The 27,842-nt window shown below is 37.9% G+C and overlaps 1 protein-coding gene across 1 annotated transcript in view; it reads left to right on the top strand.

Moving 5' to 3' along the window:
- The first annotated feature begins 240 nt into the window (after window positions 1-240).
- The window catches only part of LOC122816180 (cytochrome P450 3A19-like), a 167,572-nt gene continuing 139,970 nt past the window's right edge, over window positions 241-27,842 (top strand). Inside the window, exon 1 of the mRNA XM_044088929.1 lies at window positions 241-460. Coding sequence (XP_043944864.1) covers window positions 241-460 — 220 coding nt within the window. The remainder of the gene's footprint in view (window positions 461-27,842) is intronic.

Below are 27,842 nucleotides of genomic sequence, written 5' to 3'. Positions count from 1 at the left end.
AAAAATCCACAAAAATAAACCAAAGAACAAAAAGCACGAATGCAAACTGGGTAACAGAACAATACAAATTTATTAAGCGTTTTCGTCAAAATTACTGTTTGACTTCCTCAGAATAACATCCACATTACCAGACGTCATTTTATAACATAATTGATTAACCAATTGACATCCTTAATTGAAATAAATATTTTCAAATATTTTTAAAACCACAGACTCCCTTGAAATTACAATGTATACATAATGTTACAGGAATCTGTTAATAGATTGGATGCTTATTTTAAAAAGGATGCAAGTTTTTATAACAAGATTAACGAATATAATACTGTGTTTTTTAATATTGACAAAATTATCAATAAAGTTAAAGAGAAAACGAGTAAGAAACTTGACAGAGACGCCAAAGAATATGAAGCAGGTTTAGCTTATCCATTGTTAAAAAATGGAAATGGCAATTCTGGGCAGGGTAATTCTAATTTTAATACCAATGAAGTGTTTGGCAATGCAACTGAGGATATTGAATACTGTGGTGACACTACCCCATGTTCTATCCCTTTAGAACCACCCCTAAGGAGGTCGGACAGAATTTGACAACAAAATCACAAATACAGGAGACAATCCAATGCGAATTTTCAGGGGGATTATACCCCCCCCAGAGCAATCAGGGGAGGGGGAGAGGGACGGGGAGACAGGCGAATTGGTAAGAAACAGTATTCTACCTGATTTAATTGACAGTGACAATCAAAGTGATGATGTGATTATTTTTAATGATCATAAGGAATTCAAAATTTACAATCTAAGTAGTGCCACAGTTAATAAAGAATGGGCAGGTTTTTTTCAGAAAGAGTTAAATTTTGTACCCTCCAAAACATTTACCGTAGAAAACACTCTACTCAATGTAATGTTATACACTAGGAAATTAAACCCTAGTGTGATTTTTGGGGAAACTAATGAAAGCAACAGTCATTCTAGAATCTGTAAAAAAACTAGTTTGTTTAACCCCCCATTACACCCAACCATCCAACTGTTTCAAGGAATTTGTATGGAAGAGATTAGAGATCTTTCCAGAAATAAAAACAGCCTCACCTCATATAATTTAACCAGAGAGGAAAAGATCCTCTTGGATAACATTTCCAACAACAAATCTATTCGGGTTATGAAACCCAACAAAGGGAGTGGATTGGTGGTCATGGACCAAGATAGGTATATTGACAGTATGCTAGGACATCTATTTGGGGATGGGTATGAACACATTTTCCGTAATAAATTAAATATAGCATACAGACATGTAAATATGATCCTTATGGACCTATTCTTGAATGACCAAATTACAGAGGCGGATTTCAATTTTTGTACACAAAAACATCTGAGGATCCTGACTATTTTCAGGATCCCTAAAATCCACAAAGACACCATCCACCCCCCACTAAGACCTACAGTGGATGCAAAATGCTCCAAGACCATTTCCAATGCTAAATTCTTGGATCACCAGTTAAAAAAATTGTTTAAGTGAATTTACCCATATTATCAAAGATTCATGGGACTGCTTAAAGAAAATTAAACAAGAATATTATAGTAGTGTCATCATTTTTACAACTATTGATGTCAAAAACCTGTTTAATGTTATCCCTCACCATGAAGGCATTGAGATGTTTTATGACTTCCTATGCCACCACACTACATTTTCACACTCAGAAATACTTGCATTAAGGACTTTGATGGAACTGGTTTTGGAGAACAGCTTTTTGGTATTTGAAGGACATCTGTTTAAAGAAAGTTCAGGAATTGCAATGAGTGCAGCTTGTGCACCTATTTTTGCCAATGCTGTTCTGACCTAGTGGGAATTGTCTAAAGTTTTTACATCAGATGGGATGTCACACTGTAGATTTTACGGACAATATCTGGACGACATCCTCATCCTTTGGAATGGTAGTCCAGACCAGTTGTCAGAATTTCTACTGTTCCTTAACACCAGTACTTTATTTCTGAAATTTACTATGGAGACACATTCTGAATCCATTAGTTACTTGAATATACTGATCAGTAAGGATTATGCCAGTAATCAGTTTTGTTCTACCATCTTTAGAAAGCCAACATACTCGAACTCCCTCCTCCATTTTGAGAGTGGGCATCCCCAGCATCAAAAGCGGTCTGTTGTGAAGGGTCAGGGAGTGAGACTTGCCCACATGATCAGCAAATTGGAGGATTTTTACAAGGAAAGGGATGTTTTATTGGGTATGTTGAGCAAGAGAGGTTATCCAGAGGATTTTGTGAAACCATTATTGGATGAAGTAACCAGAAAGAGAGTGGAAAGGCATTTTTATCCCTTGTTAGGACTTGATAGTTCCAGATTGCGTGCACCTCAAGAGAACAGTGGACTGACAACTGGTAATCGTAGTAGTTATAATAATGGGTTGATACTATCCTATACCCCACAATTCCCACTGATTCGTAACATCATTTCCAAACATTGGTTCATTTTGAGAAGTGATGAGACCATACATGTCAAGGTAGGTGAGGCACCTATAGTAGTGTACAAAAAGGATACTAGTTTTCAAAAACCTACTACGAAAAAAACAAAGATAGGTATACCAAGAATGGTCTCGGTAAGATGACAAAATGTGGGGGATGCACCCAGTGTAAAACATCTTGGAGGGTGACAAGGTTTATATATTAGGATACAGTTGGGTGAGATTTTATCAGAAGAATAACTCTGGCATCAAGAATGTAGTTTATGCTGGTATATGTCAGGAGTGTTCTTGTTTTTACATAAGAAAAACAAAGAATGTGTTTAGGACACGCATATATCAGCATATGTATGATACTGGGAAATGTAATCAAAAAAAGCAATGCTTTGGCCAAACATATCCATACCCACCCAGGTCACTATTTTAAATTTTCAGTGTTAGAACAGCTTGTGGTGGATGATAGAGGTGGCCCTACTGATTTGCAGCTAGAATTTAAAGAATTACTATGGCAGCTTAGGGTCAATGCCACCACAAGTCCTGGATTAAATGAGGTAGCTTCTTAAATTTAAAAGCAGACTTTCACCTTTAGAGGTGAGAGTAGTGCAATCCTGGATATTGTTATTATGCATTATATACGTTACACACCATAGACGTACAACCACATTTAGTATCTGGTCTATAATCACAGTAGTTTTAACATTTTTTAAAAAATACATATAGGAATTTTGTGTTTGTCTTGGCCTATTTATGGCTAGTTTTATGTTTCATTATGTTTACATTGTAATTTCAAGGGAGTCTGTGTTTTTAAAAATATCTGAAAATATTTATTTCAATTAAGTATGTTAATTGGTTAATCAAGTATGTTATAAAATTACGCTTGGTAATGTGGATGTTATTTTGAGGAAGTCAAACAGTAATTTTGATGAAAGCGCTTAATAAATTTGTATTGTTCTGCTACCCAGTTCGCATTCGTGCTTTTTGTTCTTTGGTTTATTTTCATGGATTTTTTGGTCTGGTTAGCAAATAGATAAAAGAAAATGTCCCCCTACAAAAACACAGATTTGCGTTATGTTTAGTTTTTAAAGTTATGGATCTTTGATCATGCAGTCTTGAACACATGCAGTTTGAAGTTTTGTAATTTTGATGTTATGGGTCTACTTTAATTAAACAAAAGCGGAATCCGTCAAATACAAATCCGTCGACACATAAACAGCGAAACGCGGAAATGTCGAACGCACTAAATAGTGAAATCGGAAATGTCGAATTGTCATAGTTGGCCCGTCTGTGGTATAGCTCCATAAGGTAAGTGTGCGATAGTTACGGACCTTAGGGTTAGGGTGCGGGTTAAGGTAAGTGCATAGATAGGTAATGTATGTAAGGTTTAGTGTAGGGTTTTGTTAAGTGTATGTGTGTGGAATATTTACTTTGTGTGGGTATAGTTCTGTAGGGTAAGTATGCGGTAATCACGGACCTTAGGGTTAGGGAGGGGTTAAGGGTAGTGCATAGATAGTTGTGTATGTGGGGTTTAGTGTAAGGTTACAAGTGGGGTTTTGGTGCTTTAATTTAGGGTTAGTAGTAGGGCTTTGGTTAGTGTATGTATGTGTTTTTTGTTGTTGTGTTTGCGTGTTATAGGCGGTGGGGTTGGCCGACTATTGCGGTTTCAATGTTTAAATTTCACAGTTTTGCGTGTCCGACGTTATCGCGTTTCGCTGTTTATGTGTCGACGGATTCGTAGTCGATGGATTCCGTTTTCATTTAATTAAAGTAGACCCGATGTTATAATAGGAACCCAAATAGAGAAATAACTAGGGTAAAGTAAAGACACAGCCACCCCAGGCACAAGGTGTTAGTGGGTGTGATCAGGTGAGGCTAATCAGAAATGAATGCCAATAGTGCATCTACAGTCAGGTCACTTGAGCTCTTTGTGAGTGGTATAAGAAGTAGCAAGATGTTAGCTACAATTGTATAAGCTTCTTTATTTTTCTTCTAGTATGAGAGGACTTTATTTTTGCTTCTCAACTGAAAAGTTGAGGGAGGTGCTAGATCAGGGATAGGTAGATATGACTTGGCAAATGAATATCTATTACTACAGTGAGTACCTCACCCAGCTGTACTGTAGCACCTCATCCATTCCCACTTGACCAACATATACCTTTAGGATAGAGTAGTGAGTCACATATGTAAAACTGAGAGGAGGCACCATCTGGCATCCCCATGGAGGACTGGACAGGAAGGCTTATCCTGGCCTTAAGGTAACAATATAATGGATTACGTAGTGAAAGTGTTGGCAAGAGAACCAAGAAGCTACCTCAAAAATCCCCCCTGATGATGCCTCTTTGCAAAAAGTAAGTTAGTAAAATGTATAGTTCATTTCAATTTGCTTTTATGAATGTCACCTTATTCAGCTAATGCTAGTAGTCCTTTAATGCAATATAAAAATAACATTTCAATATTTATACATGCTTTGAACTTCAAACATGTAAGATCTAGGATGCCTAGCTTTTAGCAGAAAAAACGTTGTGTAGTCAACTTCAGATAACTAAAGTAACCTGTTTGGTATTACCTGAAATAAACTAGAGAATTTGTCAGCACAATGATTTAGGGCCTGGACATCTATCAGTGATGCTGGCATGGATGCAGTCAGGAGCAGATAACACAGGCTTACTTGTCTGCTCTCCCCTTGCTCTTCAAGATGATATAAATGCTCCACCAGTCCTGACTAGGTTGGTAGCCTCAGTCCACGGGGTGTTAGCCTGTCAGTCAGAGGCAGTGGGGGGAATGAAGAGGCACCAATTCTTAAAGAGGTCATCCAGGTAAAAGGGGCAAAAAAATAAATAAAGTCACTGTGCTCTCATTCTGCTAGAGTCTATGATGTTAAGATGTTGCAGTGGGGTAGCTAAAAACACATTGTTACTTGCACTGTATTGTACAGGTTCATAGATGTATACCAGGCTATTGACTGCTAGGGCCTTTATGATCCTAGCTGTGCAACCCAAATGTGAACCACAAATTTCATGTACATAGGTGGTGATTTACTGACTTCCTCTGTCCATCAGATATGTAGGAGCCAGACCAGGGGTGACTTTTTCGATTACGCATCCATTGGTCCAAGTTGCACTTTAATAGGATTAGGGAGGAACTCTGTTTCACATGGATGGGGAGCCTGTTCCAAAGAATGGAAATTCCCTGAAAAACATATCTTTTTTTTTAAACACCTTTACTGAACTATCACTTGTGACATAGGCAAATTTACATTTATGCAAAAGTAATCAAACTGTATTGAAATTAACATTAACAAATATTATAATTCACCTATACTGCTATATATCATAAAGCCTAAGCAATATTACATAAATTATTCCTGCCCCCTTTTTTTAAACAAGAAACATCTTTATTAAACCATCACTTACAACATAAGCAATCATACATTTATATAAATGAAAACAGACCACACCAACACAATTATACCTGCAAGCATTTTACATCACAAACCATACTGACACACTCCCAGTTACAAACATTATACATCACTTAATAATCTACCCAATAATTTTCAGTCAAACATTACATAGCTCATTTATGTCCTGCCTTCTTTTAAACCTCATTCCTTCCCATACCTCTCAGCTGTACAGATTTTTGCAGAATGTCCACATTTTTGCCTCATATTTTCGTCCCTTTTCATAAAAGTGTAGTTTTCTGGCAAATTAATGACTAATCATTAAGGAATGAAGTTAGAAAACAATGACAGACATTTGAGTTTCAGATTTCCTACCCATCAGAAAATTTATGTTAATGCAAAACTTGTAATTCTATCAACTTTCTATGTTTGCAAGAGCAATATTTAAAAATTGTCCCTATTTTTGGGCCTTTGTTCCACTTTTATTTATGTCTTTGTCCAGATTTCTTGCACTAAGATGTTGAGAGGTATGTTCCTCCCCTGTATGTATTGTACCCTCAATTCCCATTTTTCCTATGTAGTTTGCACCTACCCTTTTCTAAAGATCTCAGTTTCAGTTTGTTTTATCTCTGTCACTATATTCACTGTTTCTGTCTCTCCAACATGTTCTTCTATTTATGTCATAAGCAAAATTGTAAAACTTTTAATCTAGTAGTTCTGATCCTGTTTGTTTTGTGGAACAGAATCCAGGGATGCCTTGTATGCCAGGCCAAGATCACCTCTCGGAAGTCTGTATAATACTGAGTAAAGAGACAGGGCTTTGAGGCAATCAGCATAGGACATTGTGTTTTCTCCTTGTATTCTTTTTGTAAGGTACCTTTGTGGACATTATAGTGGCTGCATGTGTCTGGTCAGGTACAAAACGAAGGGGGCATTAGACTCTGTGATGGGTCAGATAAGGGCTGAGTACAGTGGTATGATGACGTCTCTAGACTAGATGCTATACCCTTGCTTATAAGCTGAATAACATAGAAGCATTTTCTTACTACGTTGGATGCATGTTGGTCGAAGGCTAGGTTACTATCTTCATAAGTTCCCAGATCCCTGACTAGTGAATCAACTTTTAAGGGTGTTTTATTAATGACTTAGTTATCCGGGGTGGTAGACTTCCCAAAAGGTACTATAATGCATTTCTTGGTACTGACTTTTAAGCCATGGCTTTGGCACCAAGTGTTTGTCTGTATTAGACCTTCCTGAAGGGTAATCTTATCTTGGGGGGATTCAATGACTGCTCCCAGTTTGCAATCATCTGCAAACTTGGTTATCCAAAGGCCTTTGACATTGACTTTGACATCTGAGAAGTAGATGCCAAAGAGGAGTGAGTCCAGCACAGTGTTCAATGGGACTCCACTGGTGACCAGCCCCTTTATGGAGGTAGCCTCACTGATTCTAACCTCCTGGGTCCTATCAGTGTGCCAGCTAGCTATTCAGTGTGTTACAAAAGTGTTTATATCTAGTTCTGTATGTTTGTTGACAATGCCCAAGTGGGGTGCTGTATTAAATGCTTTAGTCAGGTCTAGATAGGCAGTATCACCATTTCCTCTCATCCATTACCTTAGAAACCTTTTCAAAGAAGTCCACCAGATTAAGTAAGCATGACCATAATTTGACAAAGCTGAACTGGGATGGATCCAGTGTCCGGAGGTCTACTATGTCCTTGTTGATAATTTCCAAGATAATTCTTTCCATGACTTTGCGAATAAGACTAGTCAGATTAATGGGTTTGTAGTTTCTAGGATCTGTTGAAGGTCTTCCCTTATGAAGGGGGATGACCGTTGCAGTTTTCCATTCATGTGGTACAAAACCTATTTTAAAACTGTAGTTAAATAATGACTTCCGGGGTCCTGATGAGTCATATTTTAGACTAATCAGGAGGTATCCTGGGATGTTATCAGAGCCTACTGATGCCCTGTTTTTGGCTTTAGTGATTGCAGCCAGTAGATGCTCTCTAATTATAGTTGGAGGGGTTTTGTTTGAGGTTATTTTTGAAGGGATGGTTGAGGGCGAGAGGGGAGTAAAGTTAAAACTGAAATTGTCCACTAATAAGTTTACTATATCATCATGTTCGGTGCATGTGGCACAGTTAACCACCAATTCAGCACATTGTCATGTGCTGCCTTTGAGGTTTCTGACTTATCTTTCACAAAGTTGGCCTTGTTTGACTTAGTCCTCATAGTTGCCTAGTTACCTCAATGAGAGAGTTTCAGAATTTATGGGAATTAACCGTCCCGATTTTTGCCATATTTTTTTTTCTTTGGTTGTATATCCAGTTTAATTTGGGATGTCACCAAGGCAGTTTGTTTCTTGAGCTATTCCTGGGCTTACTTCTGGTAGGTACAGCAGCCTCTATGTAGCTATTGACATGGTTATACAGAGTTTCTGTGAGCAAATCAGTATAGACTGCTGTGTTCTCTGGGTTTGACAGGGACAAACCATCACTTAATAAAAGGCAATCTGCCTTAGAATAGTTCTTAACTATTATTGTTTTAATAGGATTACAGAGCTGATTTTGATTTAGAAGGGGACAGCTTTATAGTCGGATCTTACCAGGAAAGATGAGGCATTGGGGGGGGGGGGTGCACAGTTTTGAAAGCACAAGTTCCAGTAAATTGTAGTCTGTAGTGGGTGTATTCACTGCTTAGTCCAGGGTGTTTGTATTTACAAAGTCCAGGAATCTTTGTGCCTTTAGATTTGATGCCGTGTATGTTTACCAGTCTATAGAGGGGTAATTAAAGTCTCCCATGAGTAGGGTGTTAGGTTGTATGGTAAGTGTTTCCAGTAGGTCCAAGAATGGATTGTTGAGCTTCTTGGGAGATGCAGAGTGACCTCTAGCTGGCTAGGATATGGCATGGGATTTTGTCTATGGTAACCTGCACATGGTGGAACTCCAATACATCATCCTGTCTGACCACCTTAGAAGTATGCTTGTTACTGATGTGTATTGAGACATCTCTTCCTTAAGCCCTTTTCTGTTCAGCTACTGTCTAAAAGTGTGGAAAGCACTGAAATCTTGCACTGCCAGGGTACTCTTTATTACTTTAAACCATGTTCCAGCAACTGTACACGTGTCTATATTCTCGAGTGTGAGAAGGGCTTGGAGGGAGTATAGTTTTTTTATTTAGATTCCTGGCATTGAGCAGTAACACCTTGAGGTTCAGTTGACTTGATTTTGTTATGTCAGTAGGTTTGTCAACCTGGCATTGTCTAAAAAAGGCACTATAGGGTAAATAAAGTTTTAGCCAGTATTCGAAAGACTAAAGGGGAAGAGGTGCAGACCATCCCTGGCAATGCAATGTGGTCTGTTAACTGTATCCTCCCAAGCTGACAATTATTGAATCCCCTTAGAATGACACCAGAAAGACAGCCAGTTGTTGAAATCAATCATCTTTTGCTCATATTGTGGCATCATCTTCAGTGATGGTAATATGTTGCTCAGTACTGGGCTCATACCAACCTGAGACACGTAGTCTAAGAGCTCCATAATGTCACTCTCCCTCTCAACTGTCCAGATTTTAGCAAAATGTCCAGATTTTTGGCTCATATTTTGGTCTGCTCCTCATAAAATTTTGGCTTCCTGGCAAATCAGTGGGATAATCTGAGGATTGAATTCACTAAATAATATACATTTGAGTTTCAGACTTCAAATCCTTCAGAAAATGTATGTTAAAACAAACCTTGTTACTCTAGCAACTTCCTAAGTTTATAACAGCAATATGTAAAATATGTCCCTATTTTAGGGCCTTTGTCCCCCCCATTTCTTTAGGCTTTCTCCAGATTTCTTGCACTAAGAGGTTGAGCGGTATGCTCTATTCATATAGTCCAGGGAGGTACATCTTAGGTCATTTACACCTACATGGACTATGATGGAAACATACTTGTACCTGGGGCATAAAAACTTGAGTGTGTGCGTGATTTGGCAGATTCTGGCTCCAGATAAGCAACTAACAGTTATCTTCTCCTTATCAGCCTGGTTAAAGGGCCATCAGTATATCTTACAATGGAGTCCCCTATGATGAGAGTCCTGGTAAGTGTGTTTGCTTGCTTTAGGGGCTTAGTGTTTGGGGCTCCACTGAGAGTGACAGTATGTGTGGTGTTAGGTGTTGCTGAGGCATAGCTTTGACAACAGGTGGTCTAGACAATCTTTGTTGTTTAGGAAGATTGATTTTTAAGTGCCTCAGCATAATTTAGTCTGTGTGTATGTTGTGTGCTATGTGACGTGGGTGTTGTGTGCATGGTTTCACAACGTGATGTGCTTTTGTATCTGAGAGTTTAGCCTCTAGTGTCATTATGCAATTACATCTCTTGCATACTATGCCTGTTTCCTTAAGAATTAAGTAGTTGTCAGTAAACATGAGACAATTGGTACATTGTCTCAAGATGCCCATTGTCCAGCCAGCTGGCTACATAGAAGTTGGCAAATGGCTTATCCATACTATCCAGTTACAAGGGTGTGGTATATTGGGGATAGAAGGCTTTTAAGTTGCTTTGTTGGTGCAGAGTAATAAGGGTGTTTTATTGGAGCAGATTTTGCTAAACAGTACTAAATTCTACTAACATTAATGTTTACACAATACTGAATCCTACTAAATCTGTAGGTACTGCCACTTGACTCCCAACTAGGTGCTCTAAACTTGTTGATACACAAGGTATTTGTGTTATGTTGCTGTTTTACAGGGTACAATTTTATGAACCATTCTTTCTAGACGTTTGCTGCTGTACAGGGCTCTACTAACTCACACAAATGCAAAAAAATTATAGAAGCACAGAAAAAACAGAAGACTAACTAGTGAGCCCTCTGATCAATAAAATGACTACACTATGAGTTGTTCTGCATATTTTTCAATTCACATAGACCAGACAAACATCTCCTGCCACAAAATGAATAATCCCAGGCTTCCTAATGTAAAAACATAGAAGATGAGACCCACAAGTGCAATGCTACTACAAACCACTTAAATAACTAGCTGGAAATCCCTTGCTGAATGCAATTTCAAGGGAAGGAGTAAACTTCACATAAAATACCTTGTTTGTTAGGTACAGCCCTATATGTTCTTTTTTTTGTACTAACACAAATGACACATAACTTCAGGCCACAAATGTGTTAACAGCACTGAGCAAGTTCTTTAATACTGAACCACTTTAATCCCAACATCAAGGCTATTGTGATTAATACTATTAAACATTAACAGTACTCATGCCACCTTCATCTCCACTCCAACAGTCCCAGTTAACATTCAGCTAGTGCTGTCTACCTTGTCCTGACCTGCTGAATGATCTTGGTCTGAACAAGTGCCATAGTTAGAGCAGAGAACAGAATATGTCTTGAAGGAACACCGGGTGCTGTTGGTGACTATTAACAGATATAAATAATGTTACACATTAACACAACTGCATTATTTTTTTAACAACATTTTAAGCATCTTTTTCCACAATCAAAGCTTCTGATGCTGAATCAGAGTTTCTTACAAGTTTAAAATTTACTTGGAAGTAACTATTCTCTTTTCACTCTCATAGAAATGGAAATAAAAGTTGTAGTTAAGTATACAGCTCACAATTCCACTGTACTAGCGATACCAGCCTGCTTCTCAATCAGCATATCCCTACTACCCTTGTTATCTTTCAACAGATAAAAAGACCGAGTTCAGGCCACGATAAGCAGATCAGCTGACAAGGAATGAGAATTCTGAAGGCTAAATACAGGTATCTAGTAATAGAAATGTGATGTGCACTTTTATATGAAATACTGTAAAGTCTTAATTAATGCATCCTACATTATGCATAGTTCTTACAAGCTATGTTTCTTTTTTATACTGTCTAAAATGAAGGTCTGTATTGTTTATATAGGGAACAATACAATTTGTGAGTTAGGTTTTGTACTGCTATAGAGTTACAACTAATTCCCAGGGGCGGCTCGTGCTATTGGGCTGCAGGACTGCAGCCTTCCCAGCTGTACAAAGGAAAAGAAATGAATAAAAAACAAAAGAAAAAAAAAAAAAGCAAACGTGAGTCCCTGAAACTTTCGCATGCACACTCACCGCATTTCTGTGCATTTATCCAAGTCCGGAACTCGCGCATGCACACTCACGGCAATTTTCCCGAGTCCAGATTGCTACTGAACCAGTTCCGAGCATGCACACAGATCTGGACTGCTGGTATGACAGTCCGGACTCAGAAGACAGCCTGCAACAGCAAAGATCCCAGAAGTCTATGCAGTTACAACTGCATAGACTGAAAGTGGATCAGACTGCAATGTCTGCAGGCTAGAGCCTGCTCTCGCGGGAAGGACAGAACTTAAGCTCTCTTGCGGGCTTTTGTGTTTGAAACTGGAGCCTTGGCATTAATGAGTGCTTTGGACTGAAACAGGTATGACTTGTTTATACTAACGGAAGTGTGTGTGTATGTGTGTTTGTGTGTGTGTGTGTGTGTGTGTGTGTGTGTGTGTGTGTGTGTGTGTGTGTGTGTGTGTGTGTGTGTGTTCCTGTCCATGTTTGTCTGCATTCCGTCTGTCAGGTAGTCCGATTGTATTTCTATCTGTGAATTGTGCTAGCTGTCTGTATATGCACATCTGTCTGTATCTGTTTGCATGTCAGTTTAGCAAGTTGTCTGTCTGCCTTCCAGTCCATGAGGGTTTTGCCTGATCGGTCAGTGTCTATATGTCTGTTTATTTGTGTGTCTTTCTGTATACCTCTCTTTCTGTTAGTCTGCCCATCAACTTCTTTATCTGATGGCAGTATGTTCAGTTGTAGGAAGATATGCAGCTTGCTGTCTACTGTTTATATCTGTGCCTTCTAACTGTTATTTACTACAATACAGCTTCCAATACCATAACATCTGTTCCTTAAGGATTAGCTTGACATGAGTAATTTAAATAGGATTGCAGTTACACACTTTGTATTTAGACAAGGACTTTTGCTTTTTAAAATAAAAGCACCATTAGTAGGTGGCAAAGCCAATGCAACTCTTACCTACTGAATCTTCAGAAAGATAAACTGAAGAACCAATGTTTAGAAAACAATCAAAAGAATGGTTACATTGTGTTTCTATACGCAGTAGTCTCACATCTGAATTTAAATTTTTGTGCTAACTAAACAGTTAGGACTGAATGTGTAAATAGTAGACTATTTTCTGCATTGGCTATAGCAGTGTGTGAATAATAAAGGCTTTGGAAAAATTACCTTTTGAGGAGGCACACAGATGTTTGTGGAGCTAAGTAAGTCAACAAAAATGATGTCCTACTGATAAATATATCAACTGACAACTAAGTTGACATATGTAGACTGATTATTGATTGAGTGACACATATATATGCTTGTAAGCCCACAGAAAAGACAGAGAGAAATATGAGTGTAGGCATGTAGGTAGAAAATATTATTAAACGTGTATCTCTTGTTTGCACTGCAATCACAAGAAAGTCAGAGAGATAATTCCATTGTTTTATTCCTATCAACTTATCATAATTATCAGAAACAAACAAGCCAACAAACACAAAAGCAAAAAAGCAGCATTGTAAATATTTGTGCAATGCATGGAGGTTAGTTAACTTACTGACATAAGATATTTTTAATCTTAATTTGCTGTTGGCACACTGGTACATCAGTTAGTTCTGCTGCTTAAAAGTGCTTGGTTCTCCAGTCCAGTCCATGGCTAATGTTCTTTTTGTCTAAGTCTGCATATCCTTCCTGTGTCCGCATAGTTTTTTTCTAGGTTATCTACTTTTTTCCACATCTCAAAGACATCACAATGGTAAATGGGCAGTCATCCAAAGTTCTTTTAGGTGTGTGCTTTGTGTGAACATGTGTTTGTTGAGGGGACACTTTACACAATGTTGCATTTTAGGTGACAGTATGCCCTGTAAATTGAGTAGCATTGATACTAGTGTGTGTGTGTGTGTGTGTGTGTGTGTGTGTGTGTGTGTGTGTGTGTGTGTGTGTGTGTGTGTGTGTGTGTGTGTGTAATGCCCCAGTAGCTAGAAAAAAGTCAGGAAGTATACCTAGTGGCTAGACTCAAACCCTGTTCCTTGGAAGTTGGTAGCAAGAGCTTGAATTCCCTACCCACCACTTGTGAAAATTTTGCCTAATTTTTGTTTTGTTCCTCATACAATCTGTGTTTTTTCTGGATTTTGAATTCACTAAATTGTGACAGGCATTTGAATTTCAGACTTCATATTCTTCAGAAAGTACATGGTAACTCAAAGCCTTTTAATCTAACAATTTTCTGTTTATAAGATCAATATTTGAAAATTGTCCCTAGTTTTAAGGCTGTATTCCCCATTATTGGCTTTGTCCAGGTTTTTTGTGCTAACAGGTTGAGAGCTGTGGTGAGAACTGAATTCATTGAATATGTTTGGGGGCTGTATTCCCCCATTATTGGCCTTGTTTTGTTCTAAGACGTTGAGAGCTATGGTGATTACGCAAGCAATGTTTAAAATGTGTCCCTAGTTTGGGGGATTTTGCCCTCCCCCAATAACTTTTGGCTTTTTCCAGATTTCTTGTGCTTCAAAGTTGAGAGATACAGTTGAGTGTCGTCTGCATTTTACAAGGAGCTGAGAGCTTGAACAGAAGTTTAGTGCTGCTTATGCTGTGGCTGCTTGTGTTGTTAATAGCACAACAAATAGTGTACTTGCTTTTGATGCAGACTGTGGGTTCTACTCCCACAGTATATAGATGCATTACTGATACTGTACGTGTTGTACTTTTAAAGGAGGTGGATGCTGCAGTCCTGAGAATGTCCTCTTTGACATAGATACCTAGTAATGATGAATCTGTTATCAGTTTGCCATCCATTCCCTATTGCAATATTACTAGCTTATCATTTTTAATGTAGCATAGGCAATTTATTCCTCAAGAGCAACAGGCACTTTATTTGTAGATGAAACAATGAAACATAAAGTTGTGTGCTAGCAGCAACCTCTTCATAAGTTACAGATTTCTTTAATGTGTAATTATTTAGATGACTTTTACTTCTGCAGAGATTGTGCATATTTACTGATACTGGTGGATTGTAGAAGTTTGAGTAGACTTCTATAATGGAAATGTTCTGAATTGGGCAGTTTTGTCATTATTGGTGCATGCATTTTGTTTCATTGTGTACTGGAAAAATGTTCAAAACAATAAATTTAAAATGCTGTCTAACAACTGTACTGTATTATACAAGGAATGTAATTTAATACAGTCAGGAAGTTGTATCAAAGAACACATGTATGTTTCCTGTGCAAGGGGCCTATGACTTGAAAACAACCAAAGTTAGTCTTTGTCTGCCACGAGCCAGATTTATTTTCTTTGAATGTAGGTTTTGATGCTGTTTCAATGAATGTGAGTTTCAAAGGCAGAGAAGTTTTAATGCTAAGTCTATTTTCATTGTGAAACTGCATTGCTTTGTTTAGCAGATGTCTATTAGTGGTTGTGCTGTAAAATGTAAAATAAAACTTTTAAATGAAATCCAAATCATCGTAGAAGTAAAGCAGTATGCACATTACAGTGTTGATGGTAAATGGGGTGAAATAGCCAAGTAATGGGACATTGGAATAACTGCAGGGGGGGAGCCCAATTCGACCTTGATTTTGTGAGGGGGCAGCAAACTCAGCCCTGGCTGAACTATACCTCTCAACTGTCCAGATTTTTGCAGAATTAATAGATTTTTGCTTCTTATTTTTGGTTTGTTCCTCATAACGTTTGTAGTTTTCTGGAAAATCATTTAGGAATGAAGTCACTAAATAATGACTGATATTGTGTTTCGGACTTCATACCCTTCAGAAAAATGCATGCTAAAGCAGAACCTGTTATTCTGCCAACTAAGTTTATACAAGAGTAATTTTTAGTACTGTTTGTATGTTCCCCCAATATATTTGGCCAGATTTCCTGCGTTAAGAGGTTGAGAAGTATGAGCAAATAAATCACTTTATAGAATTAGGTATATCCAAACCTCTCAACTGTTCCTGATTTTGGCTCAAAATGTTGCTCTCCCCCTAATAATCCCTCCTCGAAATGCCAAATTTGGAAGAAAACATGAAGAGTTTACAATTAATAAATAATTGTAATGATCAGAAATATGGATTACTTTTGATTTCAGAAATGCATGTAGATTCTCTTATTTTGTCAGCTGCTCAAGTTAAAAGTACTAATATTAAAAAGTGTCCCTTCTTTGACAAGTTCCCAGCTGTATTGTGTGGCTATTTTATATTTTTGCATCACATTTTTGGTCAGTTTTTCATAAAATTGTGGTTTTCTGGCAAATTAGTGGCAAATCATTAAAGACTGAAGTTAGAAAATGATGACAGACATTTGAGTTTCAGATTTTATACCCTTCAGAAAATTCATACTAATGCAAGACCTACTATTCTATTATCTTTCTAAGTTTATAAGAGCAATATTTAAAAAGTGTCCTTATTTTTGGACCTTTGTCCCACTTCTGTTTATAGCTTTGTCCAGATTTCTTGCTCTGAGGTTGAGACGTATGACAAATGTGTTAGGGCCATCATCATCAGCCAGAGACATTTCAAATTGTGACATACTTGTTGCACCCCACTCCCCCATGTAGTGACTCTGGATGTGTCCAAGCAAGACAAAAGCAGTTATGCAGTGTAAGTGTACAAGAGTATCCTCCCATCCAAGGTAGACGCAAGTACTACAGTGGCTTTTCATCTGTCCTTGATTTTGCAGAATGTTCTGGTTTTCTGTCATCTTTTTATATTGTTGATTTATGCTTCTTCTTATTCAGAAAGTGCATGTTGTTACCGAACCTGTTGCTCTGTGTTTAAGTATCAATGCTTTAATGACCTTCAGGTAAGCTTGTCTGAGATTGCAAGATGCAAGTAAGCTTTAATAAGCATACTGTTAAAGAATTACCAACATTGAAAGCCTTTTTGTTGTTGCCATGCAGAGAATATTTACATAACTAGATTGCTTATAAGTATTCGGTATTGAAATGCATATGGCAGTATTTGTAATAAAGGGCAGGATTACAGTATTTTCAGAAGCTCATTACATTTGTTGGAGACTTGCAGTCATCTTTGCAGGCTTTACCCGTAAACTAAACAGAATGCCAATCTATCATGTATGGTCCATATCCTGTGCAGTAATCCTTTAAGCAATTTATCTTGAGCTTGTTTCATGTTCACTGTTCATTTTTTACTTTGATCATGTTTTCCCCATGAAACAAGTAGATAGTTGTTGTCAGGCAGCAGGTCTTTTTTGTCTAAGAAGCATTTTTACAGGTGGGGTTGTTACAGAGATTGCTACTTTCAGCATGTTACTTGGTACTTTTACAAAGCTGAATATAAATTATAATTAGAACTGAAGTGCAAGGAGAAGTGATCTGAGTTGAGTGCTGCTTGTTTTTTTTATACTTGATTTTGACTGACATTCCAGTAATGTATTTAAAAAGTAATTTTTCTATTCCCTCCCCTTCCTGTCCCACTAGCCACTACAATTCCACTTCCTGCCTACTGCCACAACCACCTTACTAATCTGTCAATCTTGTCAACACTACTTCCTGTATACCACTGTCTCTCTACCTACTCTATCTGACCATATTTTATTCCAACATGTATTATTTTCTAATATCTTCTACACTACTTACTCTCTCTATCTCCACCTCTTACCACTCCAATCTCTCTGACCCACTCCTATGTTCACCAGCTTCTCACTCATACAACATATATCCAACTACTTCATCTTTTACCATCTCCCCTAATCTCTTTACTACCTCTACCTCAAGTCTATTTAAACTATCCATAATACAGGTTTTTAAACCTTCTAACAAAGCTAAGTCAAAACTATACAAACTCCATCTAGCATCTACTACACACTCTCTCCTCACTAAAATCCTACTTTGTTCTGGAGATATCCATCCCAACCCTGGCCCCTCTTCTCTCCCCAAAACTACCTCTACGCTGCCCCCATATTACTCCTCTAACAGTCACCAACTTCAGTCACAACAATCATCTCCATCCAAATACTTAACTATTTACTCATTGAATATTCAGAGTCTAGCACATAAAGTCACTGAGCTGCACTCATGGATAGCTCTCAATTCTCCTCACATCCTCTCCCTATATGAAACCTGGCTCAAGCCACAAATCTCAAATAGTGAAATACTCCCACCATGTTATAATATCTTCCGATCTGATAGACCTGTAAAAAAAGGTGGTGGCATGGTCATCCTCTACTCAAACAACCTTAACCTCTCACCATACCCTTCTCCAATTCCTGACTTCCTCCCAGCTGAAATCATCATCCTTAACTGCCATCTGAAGCTCCACAAAAAACTTGCAATTGCTTCTATCTACCTTCCTCCTGGTAACAATCTGCCCTTTCTTAAAAACATCCTATCCTGGTTCTCCCACAACATACCATATGAGACACTTATCCTTGGTGATGTCAACATTGATTGGTCCAAACTCACAACTGACCCCCCCCCCAACTCAGTATCCACCTATACGGCTTCCATCGACTTATAACATCTCCCACTCGCTTCCATAAAAATTTCACTTCCAGCTCCATCATAGACTGGATCCTTACCAATTCCCCCCAACAATACCACAATCCCACCACCTTACCTGACTCCCTCAATGATCATCTCCCTACCACCATCTTAAGACACTACTCCCATATTCCTAAACCCCACCTTATCAAAGACTGTCAAAAACTATCGACTTTCAATTCATCTCAATTTAACTCCATTCTCCACAACATAGATTGGTCTATCCTAAAACACTTCCCCCTAAACGATTCTGTAAGCACTTTCAATAGCATCTTCATGAATACTCTAAACTCCTTAGCTCCCTCGAGGAAGATCAGAGTAAAATCTAATCATGCTCCCTGGCTCTCCAAAGAGACTAGGTCCCTTATGAAACAAAGAGATCATACTTGGAAAACCTGGACTAAAACTAAACAACCACATTTTCTTCAAAAATACAGGCAACTGAGGAACCTTGCAAAAAAACATACAACTAATGACAAAAAGTTATAAGCTTAACAACAAATCCAATCCTCAAAAATTTTGCTCAGCTCTCAACAACATCCTCTGTCCTGGAAAGCCCTCTAATCCCTCCCCATACCCTAACTCTTCCTCTCAGGAAACAGCTACCCTCCTGAATAAACACTTTATCCCTTCCATCCAAAATCTGGTAACCTCTAAGCCAAACTCTACTTCGACACCCACCCCTCCAAGTCCCACTAACACAACTTTGTTTTCTTTTGAGCCAGTTCCCATTACTTACATCAAATCTCTACTACTCAAGCTAAAACCTTGCTCTCCTTCCACTGACAATCTATCTCCTACATTCCTCAAACTTACTGCTGACTCAGTTGCCTATCCTATATCTATAGTAATTAATCGATCTATTCTGGAATAAACTGTCCCCACCCTATGGAAATCTTTCTTCACTATCCCTCTTCATAAAGGTGGAAACTCCACTGACCCCTCAAACTACCGACCCATTGCCAGTCTGTCCCCCCTCTCCAAGATATTAGAAAAATGTATTCACTCACAGCTTCTCAATCACCTCCTCACACACCACTTACTTACCCCTACCCAACATGGATTTCATCCTAACCACAGCACCACCACTGCCCTCCTCTCCTTCACTTATATCATTGCAGAGGCCCTAGACAACAATAAACTCATTTCCTGTCTCTTCCTAGATCTCACCAAAGCCTTCGATGCTGTCTCTCATCCTCTACTACTATCCAAATTCACAAATATCCACCTATCCCCCTCCACACTTGCCTGGTTTAATAGTTACCTATCTGGCAGGGAATAGTCTGTCAAATGGCTCTCATCCTCCTCACCTTTCCTTCCCATCTCCACTGGTGTTCCTCAAGGCTCCATCTTGGGACCCCTTTTGTTTAACATCTTCACTAATGATCTTTACACCTCATGCAAAGAATCCTCCCTTATTCAGTATGCCAATGACTCCACACTTATATCCATCTCAAATAACATTCCTGAACTATACTCCCTGACCCAACAGGCCCTACTATCCACTGAACAATGGCTCTCTCACAACCTATTGATCCTAAATCCCAAAAAGACCAAACTCCTACTTTTCCTTCCCCGTTCTCTTTCTCATCACAAAACCTCCTTTTTTATTGCATCTTCTAACAATACAAATATCCAACCTGACACCCACACAAAACTCCTAGGGGTCATTATCAATGATGAACTAAAGTTCAACCTGCACATACTCCAATGTATAAAAAAAAAACAGAAACTAGGTCTGCTATATCGGAATGAAAAATTCCTAACTCCTGAATCTAGACTTACCCTGGGCCAGGCACTCCTCCTCCCCTCCCCTCCCCTTCCCTCCCTCTTATACGCTGCCCCAGTTCTTACCAATATCCAGGCCTCCACTCTAAACAAACTCCATCAGACTTACCATAAAATAGCCAGATTCATTACTAACTCCCCATACAACTCACACCACTGCATTTCTTTAAACTCTCTTCAATGGCTTGAACTTCCCCAATTTCTGCTATCTTATCAATTTCATATGCTACACTCTATTCTTTATAAACCCTCCTTCTGTCCATCTCTATCTTCCTTAGTCTCCATCTACATCCCATCCCAGACCCTCCTTACTTCTAACCCAACAATTTCTTGATATCTACCACCCAGAAAGGTCAGTAGGCAAACTACTCTACAAACACTTCCTTGCCCATGCTTGGAACAAAATTCCCCTTGACTTACGTTCAATCTCCCACACCTCACACTTTAAAAATGAACTAAAAGCTTATTTTTTCAATTCCAGAACCTGCCCTTGCCATGGCCCTACCTAGTCTTCCTTCCCTTTATGTACCCCCAAAAGGACCATACTTAGAACCTCATTACACCTCTCTCTCCAATGTGTCTACTATGCATTTGCATAATTTTATACAAACAACATTTTTTATTGCTGACCTATTGAACTATATACATGTAAAATTGTTACTTAGCTTCTTTTTAATGCAACTTTCACTTTATGCATGTAACCCAACATATGTGAATCTTTTTGCTATAACTGCTATTATATCAATATTGTTTAAAATTGTACTTGTTCAAAATGTACTACTGGAGCTTTTCTCCTTGAGTCGCCACTGAAAATGGGCCACAAGCCCAGTTGGACAAACTCGGTTAACAAATGTCAATAAATAAATAAATATAAATAAATAAATTTCTTTTTTCATGCCTCGCAACCTTTTTGTTTCCATCTAGATATTAAGTAAGCTGTTATGTAGCCAATGCATTGAAATATTTTTTTTCTTCTATACTTCATTTTGTCTTGATTGGACTCTCATAATGACAGTTTGGCACCCAGGGTAGCGTATTTAATTAAAGTCTCAGTTTTTGTGGTTTTTAGCATAGCCACACCCCTTTTAGTTGGCCACACCCCTTCCCTTGGCCCCACACATTCAGCTGTCTCCTGCAGCCCCCCTTTGATTTGAAGCCACCAGCCACCACTGCTAATTCCTAATTGTGTTTGTGTGTGTGTGTGTGTGTGTGTGTGTGTGTGTGTGTGTGTGTGTGTGTGTGTGCGTGTGTGTGTAACAAGAAGAAAGTATAGTAATTTTCAAGTAAAACCTAAATATATGAGAGCAGTGTTGTTTTTTAAGGCAAGATATACTTTGAAAAGTTCATCATTAAAAATAATAACAGTCTGGAAGAAATAAGTAAGGTTATACTGCTCAGCTGTGATGAGCTGCAATTAAATTTCACTGCAAAATTCAAACTGATGTGGAATTGAACATCCAGAATGTTTGGAATTATGCATACACTTGTATAACAACTACCAAAAATAGCACTCCCAACACATAACTGATAAGTGTAGACCACTCCCATTCAAACCGGTTGAAAGAATGTTAATGCAGCAAATTCACCTTAATGAGCTATTACAAACTTCACCTTTTTCAGCTTTTACTGGCAACTTTTTTTAAAACAATAAAAAAGAAAAATCTTACCTTTTAATATTCTGAAAGAGTTTGTTTGTGTCTTTCGGCTTTTCCCGGTTAGGGGTCGCCACAGCGGAACTCCGGTCCGCTAATGATTGGCAGTTGATTTTTACGTACCAGCTTGCCAGGCCTGACGCACAACCTTCAACGAAGGTACGCCCATTCACACATGTCTCCACGCAGAAGACGCTCTAGCTGAGAATCGAACCGGATAGCGTCTTACTGTGAGGTGACAACGCTACCGCAGCACCACCACCACGGAATATTCTAAAAGAGTATTGATCCTCAAACCTGTAAGTTTTAGGATGCTCAGATCTGTGCTAAGAAAGAAGTGTAATCAACTTCTGCACTTACTCAGAATAACTAAAGTAATACACTCTACCTCAAAGACGCTAAAGATCTTAGATGATTATGCTACAGGTTCCACAAAGCATATGATGTCACTAGGTATGATGTTGCAGTGGGCGGAGCCAAAGAGATGCTGTTAACATGTTCCTTATTGTGTAGGCAAGGGATTTGTTTTGTGCAGCTCTATCTGGTTGTTGTTTTTCACCAACTCTAATGCCATTATAACTTCAGGTCACACATGTTTAACACCTCTGATCGTAGTGTCCCTAATTCTGACCCACTTTAATGCAACTCAGTGGCAGTGTGAAAAGCTTTTCTAAGCTTTCTTTTAAGGAAGTGATATGAAAGCCAAAAGCTCATCTGTGCAAATTATGGAAGTGTGAACTCAGGTCTCCGTTTGATAAGTTCTGCAAATGTCAAAAGTGTGCATGCATTCACCGTTTAGCTACAGTCCCAGAAGTGTGAGTAAGGGGTGACTAAATGTGTGTGTGCACTCACCTTTCAGCTACAGTCCCAGAAGTGTGAGTAAGGGGTGACTAAAAGTGTGTGTGCACTCACTGTTCAGCTACAGTTCCAGAAGTGTGAGTAAGGGGTGACTAAATGTGTGCATGCACTCACCTTTCAGCTACAGTTCCAGAAGTGTGAGTAAAGGGTGACTAAAAGTGTGCATGCACTCACCTTTCAGCCACAGTTCCAGAAGTGTGAGTGAGGGGTTGCAGCAGAGCAGGACTTGTTCCTGTACATAACGGAAACGCACTGCATGTCAGGCTGTCTTGCTCTGTATGCAAAATATGTAGATGTTCTTGGTGCCAACATCTTTGGCACAGGGTTTATTTTAGATCATTCACCCTGCCCTACAGACATATAACCTACCACCAGATGGAGGACATTTGCTCCGTTCCCCTCACATTCAGAGTCAATGTCACCCAAAAACGGTTAGGGTAATTTGAGTGAGGTTATTCTATATGCAGTGACTTTCTTGTTTTGTGATTTCAGGCCTTCTATATTTTTCTGTTTCTAAGATTCAAGTTTTGTAATGGTTCTTTCATTTATTCAGGCTTTTATCGATGGTTTTATATAAGTTATTTAATGCTGACAACTAATGCAGTCTACATCCATCCTACAAAACTTACTGAATTCATGGCCCTCCCACCATGAATGCCTCACATTAGTTATTTATTTATTTATGTATTTATTTATTTATTTATGTTATTTATTTTACATTTGTTGACGGGGCTAGTCTAACTGGATATATGTCCATTTTCAGTAGAGGCCCGAGGATAAAAGCTCCGAGACATTACAAAGAAAAAAAATGTATACAAATAGTCCACAAGAACAGTAGAAATACAAAAATAATTACGTAGTCCACCAGAAAAGTGGATATACAAAATAATTACATCAGTATAAAATTGATTGGCAGAAATAATTATAGCAGAAACAAAAAACTTTTTTTTACTACCATTTAGGAAAGTAAACAAGGAAAATTGTTCTTGATTCAGTTTAAATAGATAAAAATATATGTATAAAAAAAAAATATATATATATATATATATATATACAATTAAATATACATATATATATATATATATAAATATATATATATATATATATATATATATATATATATATATATATCAAGAAAAAACAAAAAAGGTATTTAATGCACATAAAAATTCACATAGCACAGTGGGAGTTACAACATTAAAAGACAAAAAATGTTTAATCACGTCATATATAGAAGGTAGAGAAATCTCAGCAAAAATAATTCAGTTAGGGAGTCAGAATAGAAAAAAGGCGAAAAGTATTAGTCAGGCTGGGAGCAGGGGCAAAGCCATTGGGTTTTAATGATGTTTTTCAATTGTTTCTTAAAAAGGTTGGTGGAAGTAATGGATGTTATTTCAGTTGGAAGTTTGTTCCAAGTATTACCAACTGCATTTGAGAATAGGCAGTCCCCAGATTTGTTAAAGGATTTAGTGGTGGCAACTTGTAGCTTTTTAGCAGATCTTAGGGTAGGAAGGTTTTTATAAGAATTAACGAGGCTACATAGTATGGGAGTATTTGTAGGATGATGTAAAATCTTTTGAATAAAAATGAGTTGCTGGTAAACTAGTTGGTTTTGTACTTCCAGCCATCCTAGAAGTTTAAGATTAAGGCAATGGTGAGTACGGAAAGGGGTGCCGGTGGCAAATTTGGCTATGTTGTTGTAGGCGGTTGCTAGTTTATTTAGGTTGCTTTTGGATAGATTCGTACAGAAAGGGGAGGCGTAGAGTAGGGTGGAAATGAGGTGGGTTTGGGCAATAGAGATCTTTGCTGACTGTAAGAAATGGTCTGATTCTATAGAGGAATCCAAGTTTTCTATTTACTGATTTAATAGTTGAGTTAATGTGTGTGTCAAAGTTGAGATGGTTGTCTATTATTACACCGAGGAGTTTAGTGGTGGTTTCAGGGGCTATTTCTGTGCCATTGTTTGATTTCTCTATGAAATTGATAGAGGGGTATTTCTGTGTGGGAGTAAATAGTAATTTAGTTTTTTTCGGGTTCAGGAGGAGACATCTTTGATGGAACCAGTTTTCAACTAAAGTAAAGACTGTTTGTGTGTTAGTATGTAATTTTGCAGGGGAGGATGCGGCACATATCAGAGTCGAATCATCTGCATATTGTATACATGTAGTTTGGGGAAGGGAGGTTTTTAGATCATTAATGAAAATTGTGAAAAGGAGAGGTCCAAGAATGGATCCTTGAGAGACACCAAGGGTGATAGGAAGCTGAGAAGATAGATTGTTTTCCCACAGGACAGCTTGTTTTCTGTTTTCAAGGTAGGATTGGAACCAATTTACTAGTTGATGATGAAGGGAGAGTGATTCAAGTATACCTATCAATAGTTGGTGGTTAACCATATCAAAGGCTTTTGAGAGGTCTAAGAAGAGTGCAGAAGATAGAAGGTTAGTATTCCTGTTTTTATTAATGCAGTCTGTAAAGGATAGAAGAGCTGTTGTAATACTATGGTGTGGCCTGAGATTGTGTTGGCAGTCAACTAGTAGGTTGTTTTGTAGGAGGTACTGAAGTAATTGCCGGTGGATACATCTCTCCATAATTTTTGCAAGGGGAGAGAGAAGGGCTATTGGGCGGAAGTTTGATAATTAATTTGAGGTATCTCCCTTATGCAGAGGGATGATATAGGAGATTTTCCAGATGGATGGGACATAAGATTCAGAGATAGTTCTGTTTATTAGGATAGAAATAGGGTAGGCAAGTACACCAGCTGCAATTTTCAGGAATTCAGCTGGGAGAAGGTCAGCTGATGGTGTACATGGTTTAAGTTTAAGAAGCAAGGAGTGTATTAAAGATGTTGGAACAGGTTGAAGGTTAAAAGACTGGGGCAAGTTGGTTAATGAGGGAAATTTAGTGGTGGTAATAGGTAGTAAGGTAGTTGCAAGAGACTGGACTGTTTCAGAGAAAAATGTATTCATTCATTTTAGTAAATTTTCATTAGTTGTATTATTTTTACAGCATATGGTATTCATCACAGCCATTCTGGGCTCCATGTTTATATATGGTATAATATGCACCATATGCACACAGCTGTAGTTCTTGTATATGTAACAGATTTAAGTTTATGCCCCATGGCAAGTTCTCATACAAATTTATATAATTTATTTTCATTTTATTTCCTGGAAAGTCTGACTGGTCAAAGCCCCTTTTTTGTAGGTGGACAAGGACAAAAGCTCCATGTTATATACCTTTTCAGAAGCAATTAGTATGAAATAATAAAATACTCACCATAAACTGAACTATATATAACTGTTGATCATTATTTTAAGTACACTAAGTATTTGCAGCAAGCTAAAGTCAGTCATAATAAAGAACATTCAGCAAGTATTCACTAAAGACATGTAAACAGGTAAGAAATTGAAAGGATTTTATTATACTTTCATAATTTGGCTGCATAAGGAAGAGACTTTGTAATGCCGCTGGTACTAAGGCAGGACTGTTTTGTTGATAAGCATGATCTGACAGGGATTGTAATCTATAGATGGGAAATGATTAGCGTGAGAAGGAGGCATGGTAATGGAGGTGTTACAAGTGCAGGCTTGTTTCGTTAATAGGTATGTTTTCAAGGAAGTTTCAAATAGTAGACAAGATGCAATATTTCTGATGTTTGGAAAGAATCCCATTGTTTAACAATGTACTCATACTATAAGTAATCATCATTATGGTTTTTAGATTTTTGAGTAAGTACCAAGTGTTCACACAGTGAACAAAGTTCTTTGTGAGGTGAGTACCATTTTAATAACTGGATGGTTACACAGCATCCATCTTGGTCATAGAGGATATTGTGAGCAGTTTTAATTTGTGTGAAGGCAAATGGATTAGATAACCCCACCCAGTTAAGGGACTAAAGTGCACCACAGTGTGTTTGGCTAATATGGGTTACTTGCAAATTTTAAAATCTTATGCAGTTGCTTCATTTTGGGTAGCTGAGAGGACTGTAGATTAGTCAAGTTTCATGAGGCATACAGAATACTAAGGGGTAGGTAGGTTAGAGTTATGGTCTTATGTGCATTCTCTGATATAAAAGGTTTGGCTTTATAAAGAAATCCTAGTTTAAGGTAATTTTTTGAACAGTGTATTAGATAAACTGATCAAGTCTTAATCTGTGGTCAGTTATATGCAACAGTTTTATGTTTTGTATTGACTCAATTCTATTATTATTATTATTATTATGGACAAATAATATTTTTAAGTCTCGTTAGTTTAATCGTTGGGATGGAGATGAAACTACCATTAGTTTAGTTTTCTTTGGATTTATGAGTAGTTCAGATTGTTGTAGCCAGTTTTCAGTTTTTGTAAAGGAATGTTGTATGCCCTCTTTGAACTGTTTGACTGAACAGGTTACACATATTAGTCTTCAATCATCTGCATATTGGATTATGTTTGCTGGAAGAGAGACTTTGCATTTTATTGATAAATATACTAAAGGGTAACAGTTCTAGCATAAAACCTTGTGGTATACCTAATGTTTGCTGACCAGTTGATAGCTCATCTGCCTAGCATATATACTTTACTTCTTTTGGTAAGTTAACTTTTAAATCAGTTGACTATACAGTTTGTGAGGCCCAGGTCCTTCAGCCTAGATAATAATACAGAATTTGAAATTGGATCAAATGTTTTGCATAGGTCTAGAAATAAGAATGAAACTATTCACCTTGATTTCTTCTTTCATGAACATAGTTTATGAGAGCTAATAATGTTGTTTCTGCATCATAGCCTGATCCAACTCCATGCTGTATTGTAAAAAGTAATTCACTATCTGCGAGGTAGTTGATCAACTGTAGGCAAACATATTTTTTGAAGTATTTTAGACAGAGGGGGCAAAATGGCCATAGACCTGTAGTTTACCATCTCATGAGATTTGCCCTCTTTATGTAAGGGAATAATATAAAACTGTTTCTAGAGTTTTGGGGACTATAGCTTCCTGCATACCTCTCAGCTGTACAGATTTTCGCAGATGTCCAGATTTTTGCCTCATATTTTTGGTCAGTTTTTCATAAATTGTGGTTTTCTGGCAAATTACTGGCAACTCATTAAAGATGGAAGTTAGAAAATAATGACGGACATTTGAGTTTTAGACTCCATACCCTTCAGAAA

Source organism: Protopterus annectens, chromosome 12.part0 (assembly GCF_019279795.1).
Source record: "Protopterus annectens isolate FY-2018-M chromosome 12.part0, PAN1.0, whole genome shotgun sequence".
In the NCBI taxonomy this organism is placed as follows: Eukaryota; Metazoa; Chordata; order Ceratodontiformes; family Protopteridae; genus Protopterus; species Protopterus annectens.
The sequence above is the reverse complement of the archived record's forward strand: the minus strand, read 5'-3'. Positions and strand labels throughout refer to the sequence as shown.